Raw genomic sequence first — 12,251 nt, forward strand, 5'->3', positions numbered from 1 at the left:
GATTAATATATTTTTATGTCTTCATTGTTGATTATCTGTATTGGCCTTTCGAGCTTGCACACTTCTTTCTTCTTCGGCTCCGATGAATTCGATACTGCGTCGCATCTAGTCTCATCTCTAGTCTCTACCGTTGCAAGTCGTGCACGAACATATATCAAATTTCTCGCTATCGATACATCAACGTAATCTTCTTCCCAATACCAAAACTTGCATCCATCCTACATACAAATTGGAGCAAACAATGAGCTACAAATTGCGCCAAATCCGATTAACCACTAAATCAAAACAAGCACTCATCGTCTTTGCACTTGAAAAACACCGATCCGGGGTGTTCCGGCGTGGTTGATACTCGGCGCACCACCTACTGCGGACAGGCGTCGCACTTTATGACAAGCAACGGGGTGCCGACGAGTTGCTGGGGTCAATGCCGAGCCAGAACGATGGTTGAGTGTGTCTTTACCGACGAACCGACGACAAATGAGATCCGAGCCGCTAGAGGAAGAGGCCATACCTGCATGCGGTGCAGAGGCATTGTCGGGGCTGTGCGTTTCGGCAGCCGGCCAATCCATGAACGCGTCAAATCCGACGACGGCAACGACATGCGTAGATTTATCAATTTTGTACCGGCCGTGGCACGAGAGGCTCAAATCCAGATGGGCAGGGACAGCGACTGGGCCTACAAAGCGTCCGCGGTGGGCGGTATGGATGGCGTCCGCATAGATGCCGCGCGAGAGTGGGGGAGACAATGGGAGGAGAGAATTTTTTTTCCTCCAGCGGTGGGCGGCCGAGAGACACCGGATAAAAGCCAGAGTAAAATTTTACTCTATCCGGTTTAGAGGATCGGCTGCCGGTTAGGAGTAAAACCGAAATTATACTCTAACGCCAAGGGACAAGTTAGAGTTGGCCTAAACTAGTTTTCCTAAAATAAAAATCCTCTAAAAACTTGTTTTATGTAACCTCTCATCTGATCCTTAGCCAAACAACCATAAATTTTTTTGAAATATCTTTTTCTAATCAATGGTTTTGGCAGCTCTCTTGCAAGATTGAAAAAAAAGAGAAGGATGAAGAGACGAGCGGAGCTGATGCCGGACCAGGAAATTTCCTCCAGCAAACTGGACGCGGCTTCCAACGAGTAATGTGCTGCTCTCCCAAAAATAAGGCAATACAAAGCGGGATGGGCAGCATGGAGCAAAACGCAGCAGTGCCAATGCTCAATCGCTGGTGCGTTTTTATCTTCTGCTACCAGGGTACGGATTACAACTCAAACCAGAAATGGAGCATAATATTTTGAATGGCCTGGGATGGCGGAAGCGAAATAACAGAATCGATGCTACAAGCAGAAAACAACTAGGCTGGAGATGCAAGCAGAACTATAATGAAGAACAAAATGCATCTGAGAATACATGCGCTGACATGATAATTTTTAGATGCATTTTAGCAAACACCAAACTAAACCTCTACTCAACTAGAATACCAGAATGGAAAAGCCTTCAAACAAGCACAGACGATGGTACACACAAAGCGGCTCAGGTCCAAGTCAGCTTCAAAGAGCAAGGATCCAGATGAGCTCCGCCTCTGTGCCATATCATCCTCCTCTCAAGTCTCAACCCTGCTGCTACTGCCTGCACAAGCCAATGCCTGGCCCTATCATCTGCCCTTGCATTGCAACCATCACAGCACCTTCGCGTTGCATCTCTTGGATGAGTTGCTCAAGTCTCGGGGTTCGCTGAACCACAAAACCAAACAAAGCTCCTGTAGGAGCAGCCATGTTTGAGTGGTCTTGACAGTGGTTTGCAGACATTGTAGCTGCAGCCGTGGTAGGAGCTTTAGTTGTCGGACTCGGCGCGTTCGGTCGAGCCAACTTGGGATTTTGTTCCGGCTCCATGCCTTGCATCTCCGGTTCCTCAGAAGCTTCTAGTCCAGCATCAATGTTTAATCCTTCTCCCACACTGAAAAGTGAAGCCAGCTGTTTTCCCTTCTCCTGTGCACAACGTCCTTTGCCATGTTGTTCCTCTTCCACTATTCTGTGCTTAAATACCGCCCACAGGTAGGGTTTTCCTTGGAAAGCTGCAACCAAACAAGGACAAACATGCACTGAGCCAAATATACACAGTAGGGAATAGCTTAGAGAGTGATTCTGGATAATTGAATTATTTCTATTAGATGATTATTAGTACAGCTGCGTATGGGTAGGGTTGCGACTAGAAATCAGGAACACGAATCATATTCTGTTACTAGCATGTTTCCAGAAAGAGAAGAATTCATACTTTGGTGTTGCTCAGGCAGTAGAATAGATGGGAATATCAGCATCTCAGCTTCAGCAACAATAGCTCGTAGAACCATATCATTCTCCATTACTTCTTTAACAAGTTGATCCATGTCTGCATCTTGCCTAGGGATAGAAACAAAAATGATTAGAATCCAAATGGTGCGGAAGATGGTAGGCAATAAATAGCAATGGGCAATAAAGACACCTCATCTCCATGGGCAATAAATACAACGCAATGTTGTCATCAGTGGGCCTTGATGCCTCAAAGCTCTTAGGCCAAGCCTCCAGTCTAGAAAGCTTTGTTACTTCAACCACTGGCTCAAGTGATCTTGACAATTTCCACACCTTCTCACAGTATTTGGTTGACAAATGCGCAGCCAATGAAACAAATTTTCCGCTGCCTATCTTAATGATTCCCCTGTTGAATAATAGAACAACAAAAATATCAGCATATAGGGACGAGCATTTGCAACATGGGAAAATGGAGAAAAAAGGGGCGTATGTTCTACCTCCAAATAGGTTCATCGATGGGCAGGGAACAATAGTAATGTGGCTTCGAAGGTTCTGAACCATAAAGATTAGACACTTCTTGATGACAATCCTTCTGTGTTTTCAATCCAACGGCACCACTTGCACCCGTGAGATTCTGATCACCGTCATCATCGTCTTCATCATCAAATACTACATATCTAATTTTGTTTATTCGACTACAATTCTCAGTCCTCTTCCTCTTATTAAACTTGTCATCAACGGACCTTTCATCCTTCCCGAGGCTAGTGCTCTCATTGTCAAGTTTAATGGAGATACCCATTGATTCTGTCAATCTAGCGACCCCACGTGCCTCAAACTTCTCTTCCAACAACGACTCCATCCTCTTACTCTTAGATTTGTACACATCGGTTCTTCCATCCTTCGAAAGGCTAGACTTGCACTTTATAATGTCAAGTTGAATGTAACCGTCGATTGAATTGACCATGCATGATGCCTCAACCGTTTGGTGACTTGAAAGGTTCTTACTAGGTAATAAGGAATCACAATTGATCCCCAAGTTGGGCAAGATATCTTCCATGACTTTTTTACCCTTCAAAGCTAAGTTGGAATTTGAAGCTTCCATCACAATCGGATGGTCTTCTTTCCGTGAGTTGCAAACCAATGAAGAGGGGTACGATTTCTTTGAAATATCAAATGTGGAATTTGAATCATCCTTCCTCGCCAAAGGACCGGACACACAATTCGACCCAGAGGAGAAGGGACTAGCTTTCATTGACTGAGGAGCCATCCCATCATTGGGTCTTGAGTAAGAGGATCCCGGCATCTTGGTATTCTTTGAACGAGGAGCTTCAACGTTATTTAACCTTGAGTAAGACTCCACATTCCTCGCCGATGAACCCATACCATTGTTTGGCCTCAAGATATTACCACAGGGTCTAAACTTGATAGTATTCTTTGGCAGAGAATCAATGCCACTATTATGCATTGCGCAAGATGGACTAGCCTTCTGGGTGAGAGTCCTAGAGAAGGAGGGTTTGGACTTCTCAACATCTTCCCGTGGAGAAGCCATACCTTTGTTTGGCCATGAAGAACGTGACGAGACATTTGGTCGAGACACTGGCTTAGAATGGCTAGGCTCATTGAAAGGAAAACAGAGTGTGTGTTTTGTTGCAACCTTATTTTGTTGAGGTCTTTTCGCAAGATTATCATCACCTCTCCTAAACGACTGTTGAGTTCTCTTCAATTGTTCAAGACACTTTTTCTTGAGTTTGCCTGGTGCCTTCCTTATGGATGGCTTTCTCAAAATTGGACCAAAGTGGTTAACACCATGTTGTCTTCGACTCCCCATTTTCTTTGAAAAATCCCTAAAAAAATTTATAAAATGTGTAAAATATATTATCTAAACACAGAAGAAACTTATACAATAAAAGAACAAAAGACAACACTAACTTTTACAATAAAAGAACACTGTTATAATAGTGCCAACCTAATGGCAACATAGTTAAAGTGGAGAAGGAGGCTCTATTATATGAGATCGATATCACATCAAACACATTTGGCACCATGTATATCAAAGCGTAAATCTTTGTAACAATAGGGCCCACAAAAGTTGCACTTTTTCACACTAGGATTTAGTGATTCACAAAAAAGAGCAGTTTGACAACTTAGGTACACACATTTGAGAAATGATCTCTAATCTATTAACCATGACTTGCACACATTTGAGGAATGATCTCTATCTAATGTCTTTTTAGTCATCCATTTTGACCTATCTGATACTTAGCGATGCAAAAAATAAGGACATTTGATGACATGAAAGTACAAATTATATTAAAGAAGTAACATAAAGATGAATTTTGTGACACCTCATGGTATCCATATCAACCAACCCTTGGTTTTTTCAATCAAGAAAAACCAACCCTTGGTTTATATCTCAACTAACTATAGTTGCCACGCCACCAGCTGTTGCACTAAACCTAGCCTCCCATACATGAGTAAGGCACAATATGATAACGAAAGAGAGACAAATGGGCATGAATTATACTCCCTCCATTCCTGAATATAGGGTGTATAGTTTTTGGCATGGAAATTAAAAAACGCACATGGAGGGAAAATTTCACAAGTTTTGGGTGAGATAACTCCTGACTAATTGACATGAGTAAATAGAGGAGCTTGCCTGATATAAGGAAATGTAATCAAATCCCTATGAAATATATCCAAACGAGTGGTGCAACGCAATGCACCTTATATTCTGGGATTTTTCTCAAAAATCTATACACCTTATATCAAGAAACGGATGGAGTATGAATTATGGCTAAACTAAACCAAGCAAAGGTACAGGATTACATACAAGGCACACTTAGTTTTGATTCAAGCAATAGAAGATATTTTATGGTCAAGAATATAAAGATTCACCTAGCACAACAATTAATATGTACTAACTTTTTACGACACTAGATTTAAGTTCTTTACTAATTCTGATCTCGTTTGTTTTGAAAAAGGCATGACAAATTTGAAGGATTAATCAGAATTGCGCTCACTACTATATCTACACAAAGACATGACGCCTAGTGTTGAAACTATGTCCAACTAAAAGTGTAAACTATTATATAAACCTTTTGTAGTTTCAAGGATAAACTAAATGTGCCAAAAATTTCGAGCATGTTAATGAAACAAGCTGAAGTGGAAGGATTTTTTTTACAATGAGCTGAGGAGTAGTGTCAAAATTAAAATAATAATGATCGGTGCATTTATTTTAAAAAATTGCAAAGGAGCAATTCTATTTTCCTTCCAAAAATAAAATACAACGCTACTCATAAAGCATTAAAAGTAATTCATGTTGAGGAGACTCACAACCATGATCCATCTAAATCCATGGTCAATTCAATCTTGGCCAGCTTGCTTGTAGGCTGGCATAGGTTCGCCTTTGGATTAATGGCAAATCAAGCTAACCAACCTGAGGGGTTCTCCAAGCCATGCATCCTACTTTCAAGTAGTCTTCACGTTCCCTATTTTCAGGATTTCTTTCAGACTACGCACAGTGGGAGTAACATATGTGATAACATCATAATGGAGAGTATCATATATTAATATCATGCATATGACACTACTACATGATACTACATCTATAATGCATGGTACCATATGTTAGGACTATATTTATTATCATGCATGACACAAAATAGCACATCATTTAATATGATACGGTATCATGATATGATACTCAAGCCCCTCTTTCTTCATTTAATTCTATGTCACCTCATCAAAATTGCTTAGTTGGCATGCATGGTACCACCTATGATGCTCCCATTACGACCGGCATTATCTAGAAAAATAGATGGTGTGGCATTTAATTAATGAAAAAAGGAAGACATGTGGTAACATAGCTAGTTACTATAATATCACACATATTAAGAAAAGATGGTCTACAACATAATAAATAAAGTTATGCATGACACAACACATATGTTACTACCCACTATGGAGGTAATAACATAGACTAGTAACATATGCATGTTACTACTCTAAGTTACTCCCTACTATGACAATCTTAGACGTCGCCATCCGACTTCTGCCTCATTAAATTGGGTAAGTTTCCAACAAAAGAGGCAGCACAAAAAGCAAATATATGCAGCTGCGCATGCTGGCTGAGGGCGTTGGGTAACCAACTGTAGCAAAAAGGAAGGAGGACCAGCCAACCATGAACATTTACTCCGGATACTCATGCACAGGGGCAAATTAGTCCAGAAAAAAAAAACCAAACCAATGCCCTCCTTGGCATTTATAAAAGAATCAGAGTATATGTTAATTTTAGATCTGGTTTACCTGACAACTATCCAAAAATAATCAAAGCCCTTCATGGCAGACACGCAAGACATATGGCATCAAAACCCATCTACTGAAACGACTTACACAATGTGAGCAATTACAGCGCTCAGACAGCCACATGCCTAAGCGGAAACTAGATCAAATAAGAAATCCTTAACAATCTCGGACCATTACCCTTTCAAGCTCGAAAACTAAAACAGAGCACGAGCACAACCAAACACACGCGCTGATCTCGAATAGCAGCAAGAACATACACAGCATACTACCATAGCTCTAGAAAAGAACAGATCAGAAGTATACCTGACGGCCGTCTGCTCCGGCGATGAAGGATGGGAGATCGACTCTTGCACGCCCGACTCCTCTCCTCGAGATGAGAATCTGCAACTCCTCCACCCAAGAACTTCACCGTGCGTACGAAAGAACTCGCCTCTCGCCGCTAGGGAAACCCTAGCGAAACCCCAACGCAGAGCAGAGAATCTGCAACTCCTCCACCCAAGAACTTAAACGTGCGTACGAAAGAACTTGCCTCTCGCCGCTAGGGAAACCCTAGCGAAACCCCAACGCAGAGCAGAGGAGGGCGACGGCTGGGGCCGGAGAGAAAGAAACAGAGAGAGAAAAGCTGGTTGTGCGAACGGAGGCCGGGCACGGCCCTTGTACTTATAGGCGCTGGCCAACGACGCGTGGGGAGGCAGGAGACCGGATTGGAAAAGAATCAGGAAACGGAACGCCCAAGCAGAGAAGGATCAGGATTGCGACGGCTGCCGCGCGGTGGGAAGGGAAGGCTATCGATCTGTTCCCAATTATTACGGCGCGGTTTTACCGCCGTGGCCCGTTGGGATTCCGAACGTGAATCGTGCACGTTTGTGTTTCGCGATATCTGCGGGGTAGCGCGGGGTAAGAGCATTATAATAATTATAGTAGAGCCCTTAAACCCTCAAACCTCTAAAAATAATTGTTTTTTTATAATTTTTGTTAAAAAAAGCCGTAGACTAGAACCCCTTAACCCTCAAACTCTTAAATTTTTTTAAAGGTTTAACCCTCAAACCCTCTCCCAATCTTCAAAAGTAAGGGTTGGAGAGCAAAATCTATCCAACCCTCATTTGGCGGTTATACTCGCGCGGGAAGGAAAAATCCTCCCAACTCCCGCGCCCACGCCCGCGACCGCCGCTGCTAGTCGCCCCCGTCGCCGGCGGCCGCCCCGTCGACCTCCCGCGCGCAGCGACAACGTCGTTCATAGGAAATATTCTGTTATAAGGGTTGGGTTTGAGGGTTCTAATCTTTGCCCCTATTTTTCAACCCGTAAAAGTGCATTAAAAATTATTTTTGGACCTTTAAAACGCTAGTAAGGGTTCAAGGGTTTGAGGGTTCTACTAGTAATGCTCTAAGGGCAGGAAACGCAGGGTCATGGCTTTTCAAACTTTTTTATTAGGGGTGCAGGGTCATGGCTGGCAGCTGCATGTCGAGTCCGAGTCGCAGCCTGCCCGGCCCATCTCTTCTTATCTGAGGTATACAGCGAGACACATCTAATCAGCGCTCTGTCTCGGCTTATTTTCGTCTTTTTACTATTACTAGCACAAGACCCGTGCGTTGCAACGGGGCATATAAATTTTAGTGGTTTGACATTATGTTATAGCACAAAAAACCATGCGTTACAGTGAATACAAAATAAGTAAGCGTGTGGTTAGGAACCTGAAAAATATTTTACCAATCAAACAACTTCTATTATTTGGTGGTTCAAATGAATGGTGTCAAAGATACACATCAACATTGTCAGCTAATAGAATTGGCAAATAATGCCAGCTCAATAGTCATGTGGCATGTTCCCAATTGCAACAAAGAAGATTCTATTTTAGCTTGTTACACAAAATTTACATTTTTTTTCTAGAAGAACTATTGCCTATAAATAAATTAAATAATAATGATAAACTTTAGCACAATGCAATGGTTCATATTTTTTAATTTAAGATGAAGGACATGAAAGAGAAAATGATGACCATACTAAGGCTACAGGGAAAGGCATACAAAGCATATCATACAGTTATTATATAACACCATGCCTTTAGACATTTCCAAATATACAAAACATAAGGTACTGAATTCTTTTACATAGACTAATATGATTCAAAAATACAATGGTCGATGAGAGGACAAAAAAGGCTCAGGATTTTCTTTTGTACATCAATGCCAACTAAAAATAATAAGAATTGTAATTAAAGAAAAGCGATCAAAAAACTGTTAAGAGCATTTGACTTGCACTCCGACTCAATGTTTTGCTGGCACATTTCCTCATGAACAAATTTTCTTTACTAACCCTCCTATAAACTTTCAGCTGGATGTCGGTGCCACCGAACTACCCGCTCAATTGTAGGCTCAACTCCAACCAGCTCCATTCTAGGAATAGATGGATTTTTAGTTTTCGACTCCTACTTCAAAAAAGTTTGTTCGTCCTCTACTTTGAGTAGGAACCATAGTCATACTGCAAACACATCAAAAGCAACGGTTGAAGTAATGCAGAATAATATTCTCAAGTTTAATATACACAGGAAAATGAAAATATCATTATAACAAACAAGGAAAAAGGTTTATAAGTTCTATATTGATGCTCACAATGTCCCTATCCAGCTCAGAAAGTCATTTTACTTTTGAGAGCATCATCGATTTAATCTTTATTTTCTCAAGTGGATAACAATTCCTCATTGTCACCAACTACACAATAGGAAATGTGAATAAAAAGACTGCAGTAAGAATTAAGGGAGAAGTCCAGAGAAGTTTAACCCCCACTCTCAAATGAGGGATCCATGTGCTTACTTTGCTTTCCATGTAGCTTCAAAATAATGTATTACCTGTTGCAGATTTTTACTTGTTCTCACTGCCATTCTACTGGCAATTCCACAAGGAAAATATATGCCTTCTTCTTTCATAGCAGTGAACGCTGAACCTGGACCATCAAAGAGAAGATAATTTCTCATCAAATTACCCAGCACTGTAATGAGAAGAGAAGCATCCATAAAGTAATAAACAAACCGAATCTGAATGTACCTCATCAAATGAAGGTGGCAGAAGTGTGGCGACCTAGCATAGATGTTTCACAGCCTCAAGGCTTGCAGAATCAGAGAAGTCAGAAGCCTGCTATGTATAATATGTAGGCATGTCTTACTTCATGAGTCTCTATCTACTTTCCAGTAGGCAAATTTTTGTAAGCAGACTTATCTTACTTGAGAATCCTCGCTTCTTTCCAGATTTCTTGAGAAAAGTGATCCCAATGGTAACTCTGAAGTTGATGAGTGCGCTGGGATGCTAAAAGATGCAGCTGAAAGCTTGATTTCATATTTTATTTAAAATAATAGTCAGTGCTATTACTTGCTGGTAGTGACTGCAAAACGTTTGAATTTTTCATTTTTTAGCACAAAACGCGGCTATAGAAGAGTACTGGGGAAAGTGACACCAGGAACATTAAAAATTGCAGGAGTACAGAGTAAAGAAGCCCTACTTCCAGATATTAGCTTATGCTGATAAACACAAAAATGAAATGATAATTGCTGCTAACCAAGGCAAGCCCAGCATCTTCTCCCTTCTTTAAAGCTTCATCTATCTCTGGGTCACCAGAGTGATTCTTTGCCCAATCATGTATAGTTTATGGTCATTGGTCATCATAACATCTACATTTTAGCGTTGGGTAATGAAAACAGAACAGAACATGGTAAATTTAACTGAATATGTCCCACAAATATTTGTACGACGGATGCTAGTTTAACTCGAACCAATTGCACTAAATAGAATAGAACACTTGAAAGAAGGTAAAATCAGCCTCCACAACAACGACTTTCACTAAGTAGAAGGACATTCCCTTCCCCAGCAGCCCCACACCAAGACCTCGATGTGAGCTTCTGCTAAAAATCATAAAATGAAATGTGGCTTTACAGAAGATAATGATTTTCCAACAATGTTAGAATATCAGAACTGATCCAGTTCAAAGAACGGAAAGGTAAAGAAGGTGGATCTGTGGGAAAGACTCCCGCAGTGCACTGCCTAACACAAAGCTCTTTATTGTTTTCTCGGATATAGAGAATAACTAAATATTTCATATTTTTATATTAGGTTTTTAAACATTTTTCCACTCTATAAGTCTCCACTGATTAGACTGAAATAGAGTCCAGTAAATTAATGGCCGGTTGATTTTTTTTGAGGTTTGGCGGCCATCTCTTTTTTTGTTCCGCTAGTACTATAACAAAATTCTGCAGATACCTTGGCAACAGTAGCGGAATCCTTAACACAAACCAGTAACGCAAGTACATGGTAGCTAAGAATATATAGGGGCTAACTTGGAGCAAGAGAACTCCTTTAGGTATTACCATTATTATTGTCAAGCACATCTACCAGAATCTTTTTTTAAGGGAGAAACATAACAGTAGCCAATTTATTTAGTTCTCATCAGTAAATAAAAACAGGTACTAAAATAGTTATCCAGGAAGGGTAGCTTCCTAGTTGTAATCATACCTAATTGTAGAACTCCGGGTACGATTTAGTGTGAACGACGCACCTTCTGAACTCCTGACCTCCAGCCAGAACAATCAAATTGATCAACATATTGGATTGGCCTGCTTGGGACGTAGCTAGTAAGTCAGCTATCTTGATTGGGACGTAGCTAGTAAGCCTCATGAAATCAATCCAGTGGCCTGCTTGGACGTAGCTAGTAAATCAATCCAGCCGAAAATTTCCCACGCACCAGGAGGAATCTGCTAGTTAGTAATAAAATCGATCAGCAATGATGGTATATGTTCAGATCTTGGAGAAGTATGGACAAATAGTTTACAGATAATCAATTTGTAGATTTCCTAGCTTATGCAGAAGTACAATACATCATCTATCCAGGACCGGGAAGCAACACTAAATTATGGCATGATATCATTCACTTCTTTTTGTTGCCAATGAACACTAAATTGACCACTTGCTACTAACAAAACTGAGATTACCAGAAGCAAGTCCACCTGATCTCACCGCGCTCGTTCTGCCGCCACCACGAAGGCAAGATTGATCCACCACCTCCAGGAATCCAAGGGAGAGGAGAGAAAGAGAGAATCAGTCGATGGATTCCGATCCGCCGTCCCGAACTCTACTTCCCGCTTGCCCAACCTCGAGCGAGGTGGGTGCGCCGAGCGGGGCGGCTGCGAGCGCGGCCGGCGGCACGCTGCGGCGGCGGGGGCGGGCAACGCGCGGCGGCGGCGGGGCGGGGCGGGGCAGGAGGTGGCGGCTGCGGTGACGGGCGATGAGCGGCAGCGGAGGACGACGCGCGGTGAGGCGGGGTGGGGCTGGAGGTCGAGATGGGATCGAGGAGGCAGCGCCGTGCGGTGGTTGGGCTATTTTTTTTCCTTTCTCTCTCCATACCGATTCGGGCCGACTTATATTGAGGATTGCGGGTTGATTACTTAAAATTTCAGGGGCTTTTCTGCAAAATTGCTGACGACGTACGACTAGAAGCGCTCGCTGGTTTATTAGTAGGTAAAGATTATGATTGCGAGGACAATGTACTCGGCAAGGGATGTGACCGATCGTAGTTATTTTTTTAATGAAATATATATGTGACAACTGTGTGGCAAATTGCAAAACTGCTAACCAGATTATATTGCTAAAACCACAGAACGCATCCACACTCGTTCGATCC

General features: G+C 41.9%; 1 protein-coding gene across 7 annotated transcripts; it reads right to left on the bottom strand.

The window, feature by feature from the left end:
• Positions 1 to 1,269: 1,269 nt before the first annotated feature.
• LOC125523136 (uncharacterized) lies at positions 1,270 to 11,950 on the bottom strand. 7 transcript variants are annotated; one of them, XM_048688188.2, is made up of 6 exons: positions 6,890 to 7,392; positions 5,718 to 5,769; positions 2,779 to 4,125; positions 2,475 to 2,687; positions 2,268 to 2,392; positions 1,270 to 2,067 (listed from the first exon to the last, which is right to left on the bottom strand). In XM_048688188.2, exons 3-6 carry the CDS (start codon positions 4,107 to 4,109, stop codon positions 1,616 to 1,618), a joined length of 2,121 nt encoding a protein of 706 aa, XP_048544145.1. In that variant the 5' UTR covers positions 4,110 to 4,125; positions 5,718 to 5,769; positions 6,890 to 7,392; the 3' UTR covers positions 1,270 to 1,615. The 7 variants fall into 7 exon arrangements, 6 of the variants coding, with proteins under 6 accessions (XP_048544145.1, XP_048544144.1, XP_048544142.1 ...); XM_048688187.2 differs by having other exon boundaries at positions 5,618 to 5,769; XM_048688185.2 differs by having other exon boundaries at positions 5,615 to 5,769.
• Between the last annotated feature and the right edge of the window lie 301 nt (positions 11,951 to 12,251).

The sequence above is a fragment of the Triticum urartu genome, chromosome 7A (genome assembly GCF_056163025.1).
Source record: "Triticum urartu cultivar PI428250 chromosome 7A, HENAU_Tu73, whole genome shotgun sequence".
Taxonomy (NCBI): Eukaryota; Viridiplantae; Streptophyta; class Magnoliopsida; order Poales; family Poaceae; genus Triticum; species Triticum urartu.

What these genes read in the sequence shown, in the direction of transcription:
- LOC125523136 (XM_048688185.2), bottom strand. Translation starts at nt 5,637, where the DNA reads ATGGATTTAGATGGATCATGGTT. An exon ending in GATTTAGATGGATCATGGTT is followed by an intron (nt 4,126 to 5,614) that starts GTGAGTCTCCTC and finishes AAATTTTTTTAG; the next exon opens with GGATTTTTCAAAGAAAATGG. An exon ending in TTATTGCCCATGGAGATGAG is followed by an intron (nt 2,393 to 2,474) that starts GTGTCTTTATTG and finishes TTCTATCCCTAG; the next exon opens with GCAAGATGCAGACATGGATC.